The sequence below is a fragment of the Trachemys scripta genome, chromosome 7 (assembly GCF_013100865.1).
Source record: "Trachemys scripta elegans isolate TJP31775 chromosome 7, CAS_Tse_1.0, whole genome shotgun sequence".
NCBI lineage: Eukaryota > Metazoa > Chordata > Testudines > Emydidae > Trachemys > Trachemys scripta.
Window position 1 is genome coordinate 89,560,386 of NC_048304.1, and position 20,234 is coordinate 89,580,619.

The 20,234-nt window shown below is 40.7% G+C and overlaps 1 protein-coding gene across 1 annotated transcript in view; it reads left to right on the forward strand.

Annotated features, from left to right (window-relative positions):
* PCDH15 (protocadherin related 15) overlaps positions 1–20,234 on the forward strand; it is a 698,694-nt gene that overhangs the window by 404,235 nt on the left and 274,225 nt on the right. Inside the window, exons 15-16 of the mRNA XM_034775466.1 lie at positions 2,068–2,147; positions 14,360–14,453. Of these exons, the coding sequence (XP_034631357.1) occupies positions 2,068–2,147; positions 14,360–14,453 (174 nt within the window). The remainder of the gene's footprint in view (positions 1–2,067; positions 2,148–14,359; positions 14,454–20,234) is intronic.

Sequence of the window (20,234 nt, forward strand, 5' to 3'; positions counted from 1 at the left end):
TTTTTAACTTCTTGGACCTGAGAAACCTTTCTTAATTATAGTTTCATCAAACAGATTTCATTTTGACTGATCATCATTTTTTGACCCCAAAAAATTGTCAAAAAATTCCCAACCAATTATTCTCTTGAAGAGATATTTGAAAGAGGAGAGGGTATAGGCTTACAGAGCAGTCTGTGATTGCTGCTTTATACAAAAAGGGCAGCATGGAAAAAAGTGTAAAGATACTTACGCTTTGGGCAGTCAAATGTGGCAAAACTGGTGGAGCCGAGGGGCTCAAGAGCGGATCTAACTTGTGTCAAATGTCTGTAGCCCATCAGAGATCATATGCCATCTTGGGATTGCCAGAACACAAGGAAATGCAGCCACTTCCTCACCCAAAAGCCAACTCATACCTTGTGCCAAGGGCTTTGAGAAGAATATTTAGAAGCCGACTCTGTTAGCTCTATACCTGATGGAGATTCCCCCATGCCAGAGGAATCACCAGCAGGGAAACTGTGTATCTGCTTGGTTTGTACTGCCTCAAAAGATTGATTGTGGCCTCTTGAACTTTTTAAAATAATGTTTGGCCCTCAGGCTTAAAAGGTTGGACCCCACTGCGGCCCATCACCAGTTACCAGTTGAGGGGGGATTTGATAGCAGCCTTCAACTACCTGAAGGGGGGTTCCAAAGAGGATGGAGCTCAGCTGTTCTCAGTGGTGGCAGATGACAAAACAAGAAGCAATGGTTTCACGTTGCGGCATGGGTGGAGGGAGTCTAGGTTGGATATCAGGAAACAGTATTTCACTAGGAGGGTGGTGAAGCACTGAAATGGGTTACCTAAGGAGGTGGTGGAATCTCCATCTTTAGAGGTTTTTAAGGCCCGGCTTGACAAAGCCTTGGCTGGGATGATTTAGTTGGTGTTGGTCGGCTTTGAGCAGGGGATTGGACTAGATGACCTTCTGAGGTCTCTTCCAACTAATAGGCCTACTAATAACATTAGTTACTAACCTTTGCAGACTATATATTAGTTTTAAAAAAAAAAACTATTATGCGGATGTAGAAAATAGAATTAAATTCTTTTGGCCTTTCACAGCATTTGTATTCTTCCTAACTTACACTAAAATCTTGTCAATTATGTAAACTATCTTCTATTTTTAAACCAGTTACGAGAGATGTTTATTAATGTCAACATTGTTTCAAGTTTGCTTGGACAGTTTTTGAGAGAAAAGTATTTGTGCAGTTTGCAGAGCTTATTCAGTAGTTATCTTCTGGTATGTGCTTGGTTTGCAAATTCCAAGAATTCACACGTCAAGTTTCTTGTTGTTTTTCTTCTTAAAACAGCCACTCAACATGTGAAGTTCAGGTTCATGGGTACAATTGCAAGAGCAGTTTGGTTAATCTAAATATCAAATCAGTTGTTTCAAACGTCGTTTTTTAGGGCATTAAAATTTTCCCAGGGAAGGTAACAACGGCATGGACAATTATTATTGTAAAATTATTTTTTGAAAGTATTGTTATTAGCACACTTCCTGGTTCTCATCTTGATCTTCCGGGATGCCCCAGGAACCCGAAAGAAAAGTCAGAAGGGTTGTGATTCAGGGGTGAGGGTCAGCAAAAGGATTGAGAAAGATGGCAAACAAAACAACCAGAAAGTAAAGTATCTGGATGAGAAGAATAGGGGAAAAGTCCCTCCCTGAGGGTTGTCAAGGAAATGTCAGGATTTGGTCCAATCAGAATATATTTGCACAGCCTTTAAAAATAATAGAAAACATAAGTACTTAAATAAATCATAAATTTTATATGCTCCTTGTTCATACTGGTGGTAATAATTTGAAAGTGTATATTTAAAATAAATTTTTTTTGTATGTGTTCAGAATATTGATGTGATGCAACTGCATAGTGAATACTGCACATACAGCCATAGCTGATAAAATGGAAACAGTGAGCACTGATTCCTCTTGAAAAGATACTTAATACTTCAATGGGTCGATTTTGAAGTTTAATTTTACAGCATCTAGATTGAACAGCACTAACCAGCTTTTTTAGCATCTATGACTATAACATATTATTTTGATTGTTTTTCTGAAGGCCACTGATCGAGAGGGTGACCCAGTAAGATACCTCATCCAAAATGGAGATCCTCAACATGTTTTTAATCTCTCTGAAACGTAAGTGGAAAACCTGTTAGAACTGAATTTTTAATTCGTCTGTCAAATGAATATACAGATTGTGAGCAAGAGAAACGACTCCTAATCAGAGGTGTTCAGCTGTTTGTTGTTCAGCTCTTAGCTGTTAATGAGAGCTCACTTGGTGATACTGAGCTCTGAAATTTTACACAGGGGACTATTTATTTATTTTAAACATTTTAGTAGCTAAAACCTATTGAAGTGGAAACATTCCATTTACAAGAGTGACCTGGGATTAATTAGATGCCTTTAAAGTTGTCAGCCTTTTGCTAATGAAAGGGATATTTTTACTTACTTTCTAAGTTTGAAAAATACTACTCTGTAATGAAAAGGAAGATTTTTTGAGCTATTATTTTAAAACTAGATATTTCAGACACCAGTAAAATGGGAAACATTTAGCTTTTCCTAAGGTTGAAAATCTCCTTAATTTCAGTAAGAAGAGGATATGTTATTAGATACAAGCACTAGATAGTGCCCCCCCGATTCTTTCAAGTGCCTGCAATTTACATTCTGCCAAATGTCATTCCTATTCAAAGGGAAAGGGAGGGTAAGCTGACTTCCCCCTTGCAGAGAATGGGAAGAGAGTAAGCAGAGGTGGAGGGAAGAGGAGGGCTTTTGTTAGGGGCTTATATGTTAATCTAATTTAATCAGGTTTAAGGAGTAAGTGAAGAATTGCAGAGACTTCCTTACACCAATGTGAATATACCAAAATAAAAGACAATAGATCCATAAAAGTTCAACCCCTAATGTTTGGATGGGATCAGCTAATCTAAATTTAATATATTTTTTAGGTGACCTTTACCTTCGTCTCTAAGCACTGACAACATTATGTAAAAAGGTAATTGGTAATGGGCTTCCTGATTGGCTACCCCACCTGACTTCAACTCGGACCTTTAGCTCTTCCATTTTGCTCCCAACTTTGGTTCTGACCCTGGGTTCTGATTCCTGGCTACCAACTCCTGCGCTAGCCATGAGGCCTGACTCCTGCTCCAACTGCTAGGCATGACTGCCTACATTCCAATCATGGACATCCTCTGAAGAGAGTGTTGGTTCTCAGGAGAAATGCCTACAAGGCTGTAACCTCTGAGGGAGGGCCTGCATTGTTTTTGAAATAAACCCCACAGGTGTGGCCATTAACTAACTTCACCTTCCACTATTAGGGTTTCAATTAATGTATGTGTGAGGGTAGTCATTGCTGGAACAAGCGTTTATCAAAACCATGGGCTTTTATTATGACTGTAGTCTAAACTCTACTGGCACACAGTTCCAAAGTTGGTGTCACTTGCTGCACAACACTCGGTCCTCAGTATCTAAGGATTTGTCTCCACTGCAATAAAAGACCCTTGGACATGGTCACAGCTGGCCTGAGTCAGCTGACTTAGGGTCACAGGGCTCAGGGTGTGAGGCTATAAAATACCAGTGTAGATGGTGTCCTCAGAGCCTTATATTTACACTGTTGTTTTTAGCCCTGCAGCCTGAACACTGCTAACCTGAGTTACCTGACCCAGGCTCTGAGATTTGGTGACACAGGTTTTTTTATTGCAGGTACCCTAAGAGTCATATTCTGTGTGTCTTCAGGTGCATTGTCCCTGTTGGACACAAATCTATTTAAGATATTCATGACATCAATTCATTGAAGATTTTTTTGGATTAAGACCAAGACTAAGATTTTGAATTCAGTCAGGAAACAAATTAGGAGACACTGGAATTTGTGGGAAACTAGTGTGTTGTGCTCTCATCATCATCCATCAATCAATCATCATCTTATTATTATTTCTCAGTATTACACATAGGGATGTTTTGTTTTGTTTTAAACAAATACCCTCCATAACATACAAGATATTTAAGCATAAAAGGGAAAAGCTACTGTTTAACATTTATCTCCAGGAGTCACCAATAAATTCTGACCACGAATCAACTCTGTAGGTTTGGGTGGTAATCAGATATTTTGTTTAAACCTCTGCAGAATTCCAGCATTTTAGTTGTTCAAGTTCACTTGTTTTCCTTTGACTTTCCTTAAAATTCTGCTCTGCCTGAGAGTGCTGTCTTCTGGAGGTCACCGGTTGTGATGTCTTGCACTCCTGTCATGTTCTTGAGATCTCATTCATACCCTTAAGGTTCACACCAAGTGTTCCAGTAATCACTGGGATTGTTTTTGTTCTAGTTTTCATAATAGTTTCACTTTCATACTTCACTATCTTCTCTTCTTTTTTCATTTTTATGTTTCTGTCTGCTGGTTTGGCACCTCAATTCATATGGCGTTGTTTGTCTTCTTTTTACAACTATCGATCCCATTTGCCTGCAATGTGACAATTGCCAGATCCCTTAGAATCTTAGCCTCCTCAAGCGTGCTTTCAATTTGGTGCTTGTAACACTGCACGGTTCTTTAAAATGCAAACTTGCCACAGAGGCTCCAGTGTAGACACTTGGTAGCCTCATTTTGTCTGTTCATATAGTCTCTCCAAGCTGGCTCCCACAGGAACCCAACACTTCAGTTTTTAGTATTTTATTTTATTTTATTTTATTAACATAGCACTTAGGAGCCCCACTTATGGACTAGGACCCATTGTGCTAAGCAGTGTACAAATATAGGACAAAAAGATACAAATACAGGACAAAAAGGCAGTCCATGCCCGAGACAGCTTAGTTGCTTGGGTGATTGGCTGTGCATTCTACCCCAGCAGCAGCCTCCATACCATAGTTGTATAGGGTCTCTGGTACAATGATAAAAACTTGGGTCCTTAGAGTGACTGGGTCCTTAGAGAGGAAAAGTTGTGCTTTCCTAGCCATCTTAAGATAAAAGGCAATCCACGCAACTGTAACCATCTGTGTATCAAGAATAGTGAGGAGTCCAGTATAGCCACTAAGTTTTTCCATCTTTCATGGTGTGTGGTCAGTTGTTAGAGTATTGTCAAGTTTCTTTGAAGAGTATGAGCTAAGTTCTCTTTGTCCATCCACTGATTTTTTCCAGGCATTGAGACATCTTGTGCAGAAAATGGATTGATGGTGAGGAAAATATATGTTTAGTGTTATCTACATGTTCTTGGCATAGGAGTGACGTCTCATAGCCTCTTATAGATATTCATAGATTTTAAGGCCACAATCATTATCACCTAGTCTGACCTCCTTCATAATATAGGCCACATCACCCACTAATTCAGTGAAACCAGATTGATTGATGTAAAATCTATCTTTTAGAAAGGACATCCAATCTTGACTTGTTCTGCCAAGTCAAATGCTATTTGATTATGGTGGACTAAGAGCACAATACAGGAATAGCAGCATGTCCCTGCGATTGTTCCAATAATCTTTTTATTGTTCTAGGTCATTTACATTAGATACTTTTCTTAAGAACCAGATGCACTTAGGACCCAAGCCAAAGACCATTGAAATTACTTGAAAGTCTCCCATTTATTTTAATTGGAGAAGGATGAGGTCCTTAAATAGGAAGGTTTTTCATATGTTTCAATTTAGGTAATTGTGGTGGAAGCTTGAAAGCTTGCCTCTCACACCAACAGAATTTGGTCCAGTAAAAGATATTACCTCAACCAGCTTGTCTCTCTAAATCCAGGTAATTGTGAGTGTGAGTAAGGCTGACTCACCACTATGTGCCCTTTGGAAGTAACCACACAGGTAGTTACTTTTGATGAGGTAATAGTTTAAGTACTAAGTGATCAGCTAATTAATTGGGTGATTCTGCTCATCAACTGGAAACAGTTGAAAGAGTGGCAGCATGAGACAGCAGTGAGTAGAGAAAGCTGGAAGGAAGGGTTAGGGCACGTCTACACTGGCAAAGTTACAGCACTGGCAGTTACAGCGCTGGTCAGAGAGCACAGAAGAAAACAGCTGTTGTGTGTTCACACTGACAGCTGCCTGCGCAATAGTGTGTTCACGCTTGCGGCACTTGCAGCGGTATTCGGAGCGGTGTATGCTGGGCAGTTATCCCACAGAGCACCTCTTTCTCTTTTGCCACTAAGATTTGTGAGAAGGCGGAGGGGGTTGCAGGACATCCTGGGTCCAGTCACAATGCCCCATGATGCATTGCTTCGCATCCCAGAAATCCCTGTGCTTCTGTCCGCATTTAGCACCATCTTTCAACAGTTTGTGTATTGCCCTGCCTCTTTTGAGCTGCAGGAATGGGTCCCGAACTGTTGACCAGTATGCTGCTTGCTCTGACCAACATGTCACGAGTGGCAGTAGAGTTATTCCTTAAACTGCAAAGGCAAGAGGAGTACGACATTGATCTTGCCACGTATAGTAGCTATGTGAGAAGATTGCTTGTGGCACTGAGTGGTGGGATCACATCGTGATGCATGTCTGGGATGACGAGCAGTGGCTGCAGAACTTTCACGTGAGGAAAGCTACATTCATGGGACTGTGTGATGAGCTCGCCCCAACCCTGCGTGCAAGGACACGAGAATGAGAGCTGCCCTATCGCTAGTGAAGCACATGGTGATTGCACTGTGGAAGCTGGCTACTCCAGACTGCTACCAATCGTCGGTAACCAGTTTGGAGTGAAAAAGTCGACTGGGCCATTAATCACATCCTGCTCCAAAAGACGGTGGCTCTCAGCAACGTGCATGACATTGTGGATGGCTTTGAACAAATGGGCTTCCCTAACTGCGGAGGGGCGCTAGATAGCATGCACATTCCAATTCTGGCACCAGACCACCTAGCCATAGAGTACCTTAATCGCAAGGGGTATTTCTCAATGGTTCTCCAGGCACTTGTGAATCACCGTGGGCGTTTCACAGACATTAACGCAGGCTGGTCCAGAAAGGTGCATGATGCACACATCTTTTGGAACACTGGCCTGTTCAAGAAGCTGCAAGCAGGGAACTTTCTTCCTGGACCAGAAGATCACTGTAGGGGAAGTCAAAATGCCCATTGTGATCCTGGGAGACTCCGCCTACCCCTTAATGCCGTGGGTTATGAAGCCATACACGGGGCAATTTGACAGCAGCAAGGAGCGGTTCAACAACAGGCTGAGCAAGTGCAGAATGACTGTTGAGTGTGCATTTGGCCGTTTAAAAGCTTGCTGGCAATGCCTGTATGGGAAGCTGGACATGGCTGATGACAATATTCCTATGCTTATAGCTGCGTGCTAGAAGGGTGAAAGCTTCACTCAGGGCTGGACCGCAGAGGCTCAACATCTGGAGGCTGAGTTTGAATAGCTAGAGACCAGGGCTATTAGAGGGGCATAGCGTGGGATGCCTTGAGGCAGCAATTTGAAGCTGAAAGCCACTAATATTTGTTCTATGCTCGGAACTGCAGTGCTTGTAATGCTAGGAGGTGATCGGTGCACATGGTGCAAGAAGGGGCCTTAACATAATTGTAGGTTGCTTTGCAGTGCTCCTTTTACTTTCACGTAATAAAATAAAGATTGCTTTCAAACAAACACAATTCTTTTTTTAAAAGACAACAACTAGAGTAGAGACTCCAACAAAAAAATTCATCAGCAGGGAGGAGGATGGGGGAAGGGAAGGGAAGGTCTCAAGAGCAGGAGTGGTCCTGGGATGGCTACAGATTTGTGTATGTCTAGGGCTCATACCCAACCTTCTCCTTTGGAGTACAATGCAGCAGGTGCTGTACTTCAGCAGGGCCAAACTGCAGACGGATGGGTGTTGAGTGCAGTGGGTAGTGGGACTTCACAGTGCTGGACTGTGAGGAGGGAGGAGTGGAATGCTGCCAGTGAAGAGTGGAGCCAGGAGGTTGATAAGAGTGTGTTGTCAGTGTGTGTCGGGGGGTGCATGGGAAAGAGTTTTGCGACAGCAGCTTCAGGGGAGGGCAGGCATGGAGCTACTTGGCTTGAAGAGCTAGTATCGCCTGAAGCGTGTCCACTTGGTCCTCCATAACATTTAAGAGCTGTGGCTTCTTTCTGGTGTGTTGCGTTCTCCTTTTGGTCCCTCTTCTCGCTATCCTGCCACTCCTTCAATTCCTGTTTCTCAGCAGCAGAGTGCATCATAACCTCACGGAGAAAGTCTTCCTTAGTTCTCCTTGGCCACTTTCTAATTCTGCGCAGCCCTTCTGCCGCTGATAACAAAGAGGGAGGCTGGGCTCCCAAGGTCATCTCTGTGAAGTTTAAATGCAACATTTTACAGAAGCAGTATTGTTTGCAACACTGACAACACTGATTCAGTGCTTTAAAACACAGCCAGTACTCACACACCTGTCACTAACTGGCTGACCCCAGGCAAGCACACATGAGCCACAAGACCCCCAAAATGGTGAGTAGCCACAGGGGCAGGGTAAATCACTCTTCCCGATCCCTGCTGTTCACTGGGCATGTTGCTCTTGGGTAGAGCCAGCACTGTAGGGGGGGACTGATAATCATTCCTGTCCCCACACTTTCCACAGGCGGTGATCATTATGGAAGATACACCTTTACCCCGATAGAACGCTGTCCTTGGGAGCCAAAAAATCTTACTGCATTATAGGTGAAACTGTGTTATATCGAACTTGCTTTGATCCGCCGGAGTGCGCAGCCCCCCCCCCCCGAGCGCTGTTTTACCATGTTATATCTGAATTCATGTTATATCGGGTCACGTTATATCGGGGTAGAGGTGTATCTCGCTGCTGAGGGTGAGCAGGGAATCAAGGGAGGATCTTCTTCAAGCCTGCGGCTTCCGCCCTGGCCCCGATGTGGCTCACCTGTGTGCAGCAATGGTTTCCCCCATGATGGCAAACAAAACAACCAGAAAGTAAAGTATCTGGATGAGAAGAATAGGGGAAAAGTCATGGGAAAGTTACCATTAATGGGGCAAGAAACAAAGCAGCTCTGCCAAGGAACCTGTGGCAGCGGATTGCCCAGTATCTCCATGAGAATTTCTTGGAGATCTCTGAGGGAGATTCCTATGAAGTGAGGGAGTCTATCAACAACCTGTTCCGCCACTTAGACTAGGCATGGAGTGGAAGACAAGCCTGCTTTCTCCAACCCTCCTGCCCCCAACAACTCGCTTCAGCAATTCCCAAAATCAGATCCACTTACCAGGGGCCTCCTCTCCTGTTTGCGCTTCGCCAAGATCTGATTGCTGTGACTGGTTAGGCTCCTCCATGGTGGAAAAGAGCTCCTGACTGATGCATCTCTGGCCTGCAAGTCATCCTCTGCCTCTGAGTCCCCTTCCCCCTCTTTGTCCAAGATTTCCTCCTCCTGGCTCGGTCCACCCTTGGCACGCGAGCCAACGAAGTATCCACAGGGGCCTTCGCAGTGGACGTGGGGTCGCCACTGAGTATTGCGTCCAGCTCTTTATAGAACCGGCAGCTCGTGGGCGCAGCACTGAAGCGGCGGTTTGCCTCCCATGCCTTGTGGTAGGCATTCTGCAGCTCCTTTGCTTTTACACTGCAGTGTGTCCCAGTCATGGCGCCTTTCTATCATGCATCATGAAATCTGTCCATAGGTATCATAATTCCTATGGCTAGAGTGCAGCTGGGACTGGACAGCCTCCTCTTCCCAAATGCTGATGAAGTCCAGAAGCTCGGCATTCCTCCAAGGGGATCGCCTGGTGTGTGGAGCAGGCATGGCCACCTGGAAAGATATGCTGAGACCACTGCATGCATCACCGAGCAAACAGGAAGGGGACTTTCAAATTTGCAAAGGAATGTATGGGGTGGGGTGGACAGTTGATCACCTGAGGGCAAGGCAATAGAGTGAGAGGTGAGAACAGACATTGTGGGACACCTCCCAGAGGTCAATTGCAGTGCTGTAATCGCCACGGTGTCTACAGTGGCACCGCAGCACTGTAGCCCCGGTGCAGAAAGCTCTACGCCTCTCGTTGGGGTGGGTTTTTTAGAGCGCTACAACTTCACAGTTTCTGGGCACTAAGTGGCTTGGCAGTATGTACACTTTGGGAGTTACAGCGCAGAAAGCTGCTTTACTGCACAGAAACTTGCCAGTGTAGACAGGGCCTTAGAGAAGCCCGGGATCTCACAAAGGAGCGATCTTTTCTCTTCTGTCCTGTGTGTTTGCAATAGATAAAGATTTGGGGGAAATACTTATTTATGCTGTGGAGAGCAAATATTTATAAAGCACATTGTAAATAAAACACCTAGTGATGAACTTGCAATTGGAATGCATAAGGATTGTTTGCAGTGAGAATCCAGGGTGAAGGAACCCCATTCTGTGACTCCAGAAATGGTCTAGTCCCTTAGTGCTATATCAATTAACCCTTTTTTAACTGTGTACAGTATATCTCCTTCAGCATTCACTTCACTAACTCACTAGATAATGCCTCGATTCTAAGGATTGACATAGTAGCCTTTTTAATTAAACTTCAGTTCTGTCTCCTCTGGCAACTAAAATCTGAATCCCCATGGAAGGTGATGGATATTTGACTAAAGCCAAGGAATGACAATGGAATACATGAAACTGAAATGCATACAGTCCATTTGACCTGAGTACAACACAATATCTTATAATTAAACCATTTCTTCAAGTATGCTCAGTTATCTACATAGCTTATCTAGAAAAGATGTATTACAAATGTTAGAGAGGTAAAAAGACTGCCAGGAATAGGGCAGTATGGTACACACTGGAATTAAAAAAAGCAAAACCGCTTATGTTTTCCTGTTCATTTTAAGTCTAAAATTCACAGGTGATAAATGAGCCTGCAGCTGTAGTGTAGTGTTATTGGAGCACTATTTCTTGTGGACATTTTATTTGTCACAAGTATGCTTTTCCTTCAGAGCCCAATCATGAAATGTATTTTAACAGGTTACCTGTACTAACATTTTATCACAATAAAAGCACAAATTTCTTAATGGGAAGCATTTATGTTGAACATGAGCAAAACATGCAAATCCAATTTCCTTCTGTTTAGATTTTATTAGAGTGTTCTTAAACCTTTATTTTAAGCTGTTTTATTACATGGAGATGATGGCTAATTCATTACAAAGGGCAGTTGGGGATATGTGTACTATTTAAAAGCAGTGAGTGGTTTTCTCTTTTGTGCCTATTCATAGATATCTGACCTTTTTAAAACGTTGGAAGGGGGCAAATTGCCATTCCAGGACATTCACTGCTGTTTCCTCTTTTCTGATTTATAAAATATAGAAATAAAAAAATTAGGTTAAAAGTTAAATGGTCTTTAATAAGATGAGTGTAATTATTAATTGAATTCCCAAGTTTAGTGGCCCCATGCAGAGAACGGTGCATGAGATATAGAGTATTAATGCATGTTTCCCTTAGTTGTTTAGTAAAATTCTGGAAATAAGTTATTGCTGAGTCAATCTGATTTGATGTTCTTTCCTTTTCTGAAAAAAGCTACTAGAGACATTCATGCACCTTAGCATTTGGGGTTGTTTTTTGTAGCCATGAGTGACAGATGATTTAACAGCTTCCTCAAATTCCCCCTATCATGATGATTGAGACTGGATATTATCTTAAAGGTCAGTCACTTGATCTTAGGGAAGAGCTCCTAATACTTCCGACTTATTCTTATTCCACTGAACCCTATTAGTATTCACTTAAAAGTGTCTGCTTGCCCTAACCTGTTGACCAAAGATAGAGTGCTGGCATAATAGACTTTAGTCTTCACCACCAAGGATGTTGGGAAGCTTCCTACCCTGACCTTCTCCTTTCTGATAATAAAGAGGAGTGCTCTTGGAGAGTGACGTGTCAGAAGAGGAGGTGCTGGAGCAAATTTATAATATAAAAACCCAGATTATATAAATCCAAGAGGTTTGATGGAGCTTAACTACGAACTGGCTGAGCAACTAATAAAAATCTGCAATACTTCTTTAAAAACAACAAATGGGATTACGGATAGCAAATGTTATACCTGTATTTTCAATAGGCTCTAAGATTGATACAGTTAGTTATGTACTGTAAGCCTTACATCTGTACTTGGCATGCTGTTTGAAATGATCAATAAAAACAGAATAAGAAAACACTTGGAGGATCACAATATGATAACCAGCATAGCTTGTGAAAAGGAAAACTAATCTCTCAGAATTCTCAAATGTGTCAATAAAATAGTGGATAAAGAAGATCTGGTAGACATTTATTTAGATTCCAAAAGGCCTCTGACAAGTTACTGCACAAGAGATACTCAAGAAGCTAACCAGTCATAAGGTGAGAGGCAAAATATTGTCATGGATCAAAAACAGGCTTGGAGATAGAAAACAAAGACTAGGATTAATGGTCAATTTTCATCGTAGAAAATGATTAACAGCAGGGTTCCTGAAAGTTTGTACTAGGTCCTGTGTTGTTTATCTATTTATTAATTATCAGGAAAGTGGCAGGGTGGGGAGGAGTAGTGAGGTAGCAGAATTTGCAGATAGCGCAAAGTTATTTAAGTTAGTCAGGGTAGGAGAGGACTGTGAGAGATTCAGAGAGACCTAGACAACCTCAGTGAATGAGCAACATGATGGCAAAGGCAATTTGTTTCCATTATATGCAAAGCAATGCGTGATGGAAGGGAAAAACAAAACAAAACTACTAGTTCATCTTGCAGGGTTCTAAATTAACCCTTCCAACTCAGGAAAGAGACCTGGATGTCATTATAGATAGCTGAATGAAGACTTCTGCTCAGTGTACAGTTGTGGTCAAAAAAGCTAACAAGATATTAGGTTGCATAAGGACTGGGATGATTAATATTATTATAAATCAATGTGGTGGCCACATCTGGAATGCTGTGTGCAATTCTGTTCACCTCATCTTAAAATTGATATTGCTATACTAGAAGGAGTTCAAAGGGTTATGAGAATGATCAAAGACATGGAATAACTTTCATATGGAGAGAGAGCGTGGGATTGTTTACCTCAGAAAGAAATGAATAAGAGGGGACATGATAAACATCTATAAAATAATGCATGGAACAGGGAAGGTAGATGGGGAATGTCTGTCTCTTCTCCCTGTTTCATAAGAGAAGAACCAGGGGACATTCAGTGAAGTTGAAAGGTGGGAAATTCAAAACTGATAAAAGGAAATACTTTTTTCACACAATATATAATTAAATTGTGGAACACACTGGCACGTTCTCATTGAGACCAAGAATTTACCAAGATTCAGGAAGGGATTAGGTGTTTATATGGATAACGAGAATATCCAGAGTCGTCGTCATTAAATATGACAAAAAATTGTGGAAGGGATATTAAACATCATGCTTCAGAGTTTGACAGTTTCTAACTATTAAATACCAAGCTGAGACCAAATGTGGGGGACAGAGTACTACACATCTGATTGCTGTGGTGCTCTTACCTACCTCTAAATCATTGGGTACTAGCCACTGTCAGAGATAGGATACTGGACTAGATTTATCTCAGGTCAGATTCTCTATGGCAGTTCTTACAGACTGGGGGAAAGCTACAAGAAAAATAGCTGTATCACCCAAGATGAAATAGAGATGAGCCTGCCTATAAAATGAGGATTAACTGCTAATTTTGTGATGATTATGAGTGTTAGTCCACAATGAGTATCTGTTCTTGTTCCTTGGCACCACAAAGCAGTTCAAGAAGTTATTCAGGCTCCTGACGATGGAGATCTGGGACAAATCCTACTCTGCTTTATTTGTCTTTGCTATTTACATCCATTTTTGTTTTGTAGTGCTTTGGAACAGCACAAGTTCTTTCATAGAATAAATGCAGTAGGTTGATTTATTCTCCTTTACACACCATGTGCACTGGGGACAATCTTTTATTACTAGGAAATACAGTACCTGTACCGATGAGCACTGAAAAAGAATTGACTCATTGCACACTCATTCAGTACACTTATGCAATGAATAGAAAAGTAAACTTTTCTGTAAAATGTTCAATGAATCCTTGTGAGAGACATTCCTTAGTTTATTACAAATAATCGAAATGCTTTTCTGTTAGTTATCAGAAATCTGCTGTGATGAAAATACTGCTTGAGATTCTCTCTTGTGGTTCATGACAGCAGTACAACCCCTTTGAATAAATGACCGCCTTGTGTTCAGTTTGGGACTATCTATTATATAATCCTGTACATCATCAGGTGACTACTTTAATCCTAAATTATACATGTATGCAACCATAAAGCATTAGAAATAGGCTCATCATTTTACAAGTATTTACCCATCCAAAGCCTTCACCCAATTATAATATATCCTAAAAGCTTAAGGAATATTTTCTGAAAGGAAAACTTTAATCTAAAACATAGTAGTGGAACAAAAGAACTTGCAGGTTTTTAAGACTATTGTAATATAACGTAATTTAATGTTTTGTTTTATTACTAGTTCTGGACTTCTTGCCTTAGGAAAGCCCTTGGACAGAGAAAGCACTGATCGCTACATTTTGATTGTCACAGCCTCGGATGGCAGACCAGATGGGGTGAGTTTCTATTGAGAGTTTAAGAAAGCATTTAGTTATCATACCAAGATGTTGGGAGCTGGAAATAATACAACCATAGAATCTTTTATCTGGGTCTTGAATGAATATATCTATGACTTGCAGCAATTTCCCTATATGCAAGAAAGGTTTGTGCAGGTTCCCTCCATGCACCACTTTGAAAATGTACCACTTTTAGACACTAAAACAAAAATGATTTTGCCAGCTCACTTTTGACATTTCTTTCTTCTGCAATAGCGAGAATAAATACAATAAATGCAATTGTTTGAGTCATCCAGCTGTGTGGGATCTTGTGACCATTCAATTTCCCTGATACATGGAGTCCAGTCTCCCTGCCTGTCTCCTTCTGCATACCATTTTGAAAGAGCTCCCTTTTATTGTGTGCAGCCATATTCTGTATCATTTTCTCTGTCCTATTAAATGTGTTACTCAATCGTAGGTCAGAATTTGCACATGGCAAATGACATCCTAGTTCAAATTTTTTTAAAGTACTTAAGGAAATCAAATTGCACGAGTGTTTGCCAAACTTCTTATGAACTATAACAGGCATTTTTCTTTTAGTTGGAAGTGTAGCAAGAAATTTGTAACTTATCTATTAGGAGTTTTTGACTTCTTTTTCTGCATGTTCTGCCAGAGGCAGTTAGACACTTAACAATGTGTCGAGCAGTTAGATTAATCTATCTCTCATTACATTCTAATGATTTTTTAAATTACCTATTGTAATTCCATTTCCCTTAAACTCTCTCTGCTTGTGTATTCTTGGCTTCTGCAGTCTTTGGAGTGGGGATCATCCATCTTTAGTGTTTGGAAAGCACCTTCCATATAGTTCAGTCTATAATAAATAAATTTGTTGAATTACTGGCTGTTCATTTCCGGTTTCTGAACCACTTTTCAGAACCTTAACTAAAGAACTAGAAGAAAATCATTTTACCTCTCTAAAAATGAATTTGAAGCATTTAATCTAATATATTTTGGCACATTTAATGAAACTGTAATATGGTTCTTAAATAATAATATTACCCACACAAAAGCGTCATTAATTCAGAATACATCTACACCGCTCACTCCTTAAGGCAGTGAGTGCATAGAGTACATATGCTACCCCTGTCTCTATCCTAGCATGGGTTTCAATAGCAGTGTAGACAGTGAGACACTGCTTAAGTGAGTAAAGATATGCCAGAACCCTTAGGGTATGTACTGGGTATGTACCTACATGGCTCTCTACTTGTCAAGCAATGTCTTCCCATCTACACTGCTAAAAATAGCAGTGTAGTGTCCCTCTGCCAGTGCCAGAGCCTTTCACTGCCATGTGTAGCTACACACCATAGTGTAGATATACCTAGGTTTACATTGTGGCGTGTAACAATATGTACCCCAAATGCTGCTGCAAATGGTGTGAAGCATAGATGTACCTTCAAAGTGAAGGTCCATCAAGTACAGTTCCTGACTATAAGACAAATATTAAAAAGGGAGAAAATCATATGATAAAGAAACACTCACACCCAACACAAGTCTCTGAGCATCAGCCCACTGTAATTGTGAACCCACATTCTTTTTTAGTGGAACAATATAATTATCTTCAATGTGTATATCAAAGAGCTGAAAATCACATTTTATAATTATGCAGATATCTGTATCTAAAATGTGCTTATCCTTATACATAGAGAACTGGGTGAGGTAGTAGTGGGTGTGGAGATATTAGATGGCACTGCAGGGGCACTCATCAAAGAAAGGTCAATAGACAAAGATAATTCTTAAAGTCTGCAGCAAACCCCAGATGAAAGTTTCCCATTCTACAATCTTAAGAGATGCACAAGCGTGGAGTAATTCTTTTGCAGATCTTTCACAATGGAAAGAGAAAAATGGAAGAGAAATGGTTTAAAGTACCTTGGCTGAGTGTTTTTTTTCTGGACCTGCTAGAAGTGCAGTACAGAATGGCTCCTCCCTGTGGGAGGAAGAGGCAAATATTAGTCATTTTTGCACCCTCTCCACTCTGTGGACCTCTAGGAGCCAGTGCAATTCCCAGAGTGAAGTAGAGCAACCAAGGGCTGCTCTACATTATGGCACTCCTGTGACGGGTTGTATCACAAACACCTCCCTGCGAGCTGCCAACTGATATGCCAAGACTACCCCTGCTCCTATTTTCCCTGCCAGCTCAGGACTCCAGCACCCTGTCTTGCTGAGCCAGACACTCCCGTCTGCTCCAACACAGACCCAGGGTCTGAATTACTTGCCCCAAAGCTGCAGGTTTACCTGAAAACAGCTCACAGAAGTGTGCTTGTCTTTAGCACTCAGATGCCCAACTCCCAAAGGGGTCTAAACCCAAATAAATCCGTTTCACCCTGTATAAAGCTTATACAGGGTAAACTCATAAATTGTTCGCCCTCTATAACTCTGATAGAGAGATATGCACAGTTGTTTGCTCCCCCAGGTATTAATACATACTCTGAATTAATTAATAAGGAAAAAAGTGATTTTATTTAATACAGAAAGTAGGATTTAAGTGGTTCCAAGTAGTAGCAGACAGAACAAAGTAAGTCACCAAGCAAAATAAAATAAAATGAGCAAATCTATGTCTAATCAAACACTGAATAAAGATAAGATCCTCACCAGTTCCAGAATGCTCCCTTTTACAGGCTAATCTCCTTTTAGCCTGGGTCCAGCAATCACTCACACCCCCTGTAGTTACTGTCCTTTGTTCCAGTTTCCTTCCAGTATTCTGGGGGGTGGAGAGGCTCCTTCTTTAGCCAGCTGAAGGCCAAATGGAGGGGGTCTCCCACGGGTTTAAATAGACTTTCTCTTATGGGTGGAGACCCCCCTCCTCACTCCTATGCATGACTCAGTCTTTACAGGCCGAAGCCATTGCCCACATGGTATCTTGTATGTCTCCAGGAAGACTTCTTATGTGGATTGGAGCATTCCAAGATGCATTGTTCCCCAAGTGCTTCCTGATTAGGTACTTAACCTTGCGAATTCCTTCCTAAAGAAACTGACCAAATGCCTCACAAAGCTTACTTAGAAACCAAGCAAGTATAAAGCCCATATTCTTAACCTCAAGTAGAAAATGATATATGTGTACAAATAGGATGAATAGATATAGTAGACCATAACCTTTACGGAGATCTGTTATATGGCACAGGCAGCACAAAACACATTCCAGTTATGTCAGACATACATTTATAAGCAGTCCCCCATAAAGCCCCATCCCCCAGACTGACTATGGGCCGGTTCTCAACAGTAAAAAAAAATCCTGTACTGCTGACTGCTATTAGGATCATCCTGCTTCCAGCTGCTGGCACATCTCCTATGTTGGAGCTTACAGCCCTTTAATATAGGGGAAACCTATGGCTGTCCTACACAGTTTGTGCTTGGGGCAAATTCTCCCCAGTGTAGTTAGTTTTTACAGCACCATAGCAATATACAGGAGCCATAACAAGACCCAGCATCTCAGCCCTTCTCTTAATAGTCTACATAAAATAATTTTAAAGTAATTATTGTTTTAATACTTTAATTTTCTTGACACTTTGACCACTTCTCCATCCTTTAATCTCTATAAGTTCAGCTGTTTTTCCAGTGGCCATTTTCATTTTCAGCGCAGTGGCCATTTTCATCTCTTACTTTCTATAGCAAAAATTAAATCTGGAGAGTTAAACAACTCCTATTGTAGTTTTGGTTATAAAAAGATTATAGTCTGCTGCTGGAATAATATCAAGGCCTCATGAGGATAGTTGAAAATATTTCCCTCCTTTTTTCACCTTAAAACCCATCCCTCCGTTACCTCTTCCCCACCCAGACATCTCTTAATTCAATGTTTAAAGTAAAATCTAGTGTTATAGCAGTCCAGCCACTTCTGAAGTGCTGCTGAGTGTAGCAGCAGGGCTGGAGTTGAATGAAATGTGATATTTTTTTCCCCTTTGAAGTTAAATTGCCTAAAGTGCTGCAAAGGGACCATTGTATGCATCTCACAGACCTGCCCCCAACCTCTTCAGGCATCTGGGCTCATGTACAGCTTCCCTTTCACATGAAAAATAACTGACTTTCCTTTATGTGTGGAAGGTGAAACTTCATTAATGCCCAGTTATCTATGCAGTGTGGTGGCAAGGTGGGCAGTTTCCTTCAGAGATCAGGTGCCATTATGTCATATGTGAAGAAACTTTACTGTCATTAAATGATCTAATGAAAAAACTGGTGATGACATTCCTGTGTGGTTTTGGGGCTTTATACAAAAGGAAAACATCACCCAAAGTCACACCTGGGCAGTCAGAAACTTGGTGTTCATAGACCTGTTCTAATGTCAATCAAAAATATTCAGTGGTCCTTTGCTGTTGGGTCAGATATTTTAAATGCAAGGTGGAGTGGGGAGTTCACAAGTGAAATCTCATTGACTCACGTGGTGGTGTCCTTTTTCTCATTATATTTCTATTATAGATAGGAAACAATGGTTACTTTTTACGAATGAGGATTACTGCAGTTTTTCCACCTGTTCCACCTTAGACTTTGTTACAGAGGTATATTCTTTTTTGGAAAAACACTGGTGTGGGGTTACTTATGAAGAGGAACACTATAGTTGGAGGAAGGCTTGTTTCAAGTACCTAAACATTGTTTAAGGAATAAAACTACTTATTATGTATTTAAACACCATTAGCTGGCATAATAATCTGATTTGTTTCCATCCAGCAATATGCTACTTGAAATTAAATGAATTAAGTAGATTCAAATATACATGGAAAAGCTTAGCTTTTACATTTAATGCAAAATCTGCTTTAAGAATTAACATGTAGAGCAAGGAAAATTACTTTTGTTTTCTGTAAAAAAAAATTCCTCTCCTTAATTGTAACATGGACATTTGGCTTTGGGACATTTTGCACTCCCATTGTTCAGAGTAAGTATTAGGAACAATGGTTGAATAATCACTTTAAAATGTAAGTCATATTGTCCCATTCAGGGTTTCCAAGAACACAGACATTTAGGAAATATATGAGAACTCGTATTCAGAGTAGAACAAGCAAATGCTTTTCTATTTTCTTTCATTTATACATATTTTGGCAGTTTTAAAGTTGATTGAATTCTGTGTGGCTTTGCAATTGAATGCACTGGACAGTTTCTGTACCATGCCCTAGTTGCTTCAGTTTGATTGACATTTTCAGCTTAACTGTCTTGCGAATGAGAACTTCCACAGCTGTTAGTCAGTTTTTTAAGAACTTTGACTTCTTTTTGTCCAGTTTCTAAATAATGTATTAAATAGTTGCCTTCATAAAATGACACTTTGTATACAGGTGCTCTGTGTTTACTGGGAGTTGTTTGAAAACGTACTTTAAGGAATATTGCGTGTTGAGTTTACAAATATATAAAATGGACTGTAAAACAGTTCAATTTAAGAGTTTTTCAAGTTCTATAGAGTTGCCTGCATTTCAGAAATACAATGTAATCAATGAGTAATGGGAAAGTTGGGAGTAAACATCAATAGAAAACTTTTATATAGTTGTTTTTAACGTATTCACCCAGTGTAATATGTCATAAGCTGAAGAATCATTTTAGACACTACTACTAGAATATAAATTGATCCTATTCATGGAAATGGATCAACAGTGTATAGGTTTTCAACTGACTTCTGATAACTCCAACAAGCAATACTGCTTTCCATTTTGCTGCACAGCATGTGTGACATCATTTTATCACTTGGGTCCTTCTTATACCTTAAAATGCTCTTGATTGTTTGAAATACTCAGCCATGCTTCCCAAGCTATATTTGTTCTGGTTTAC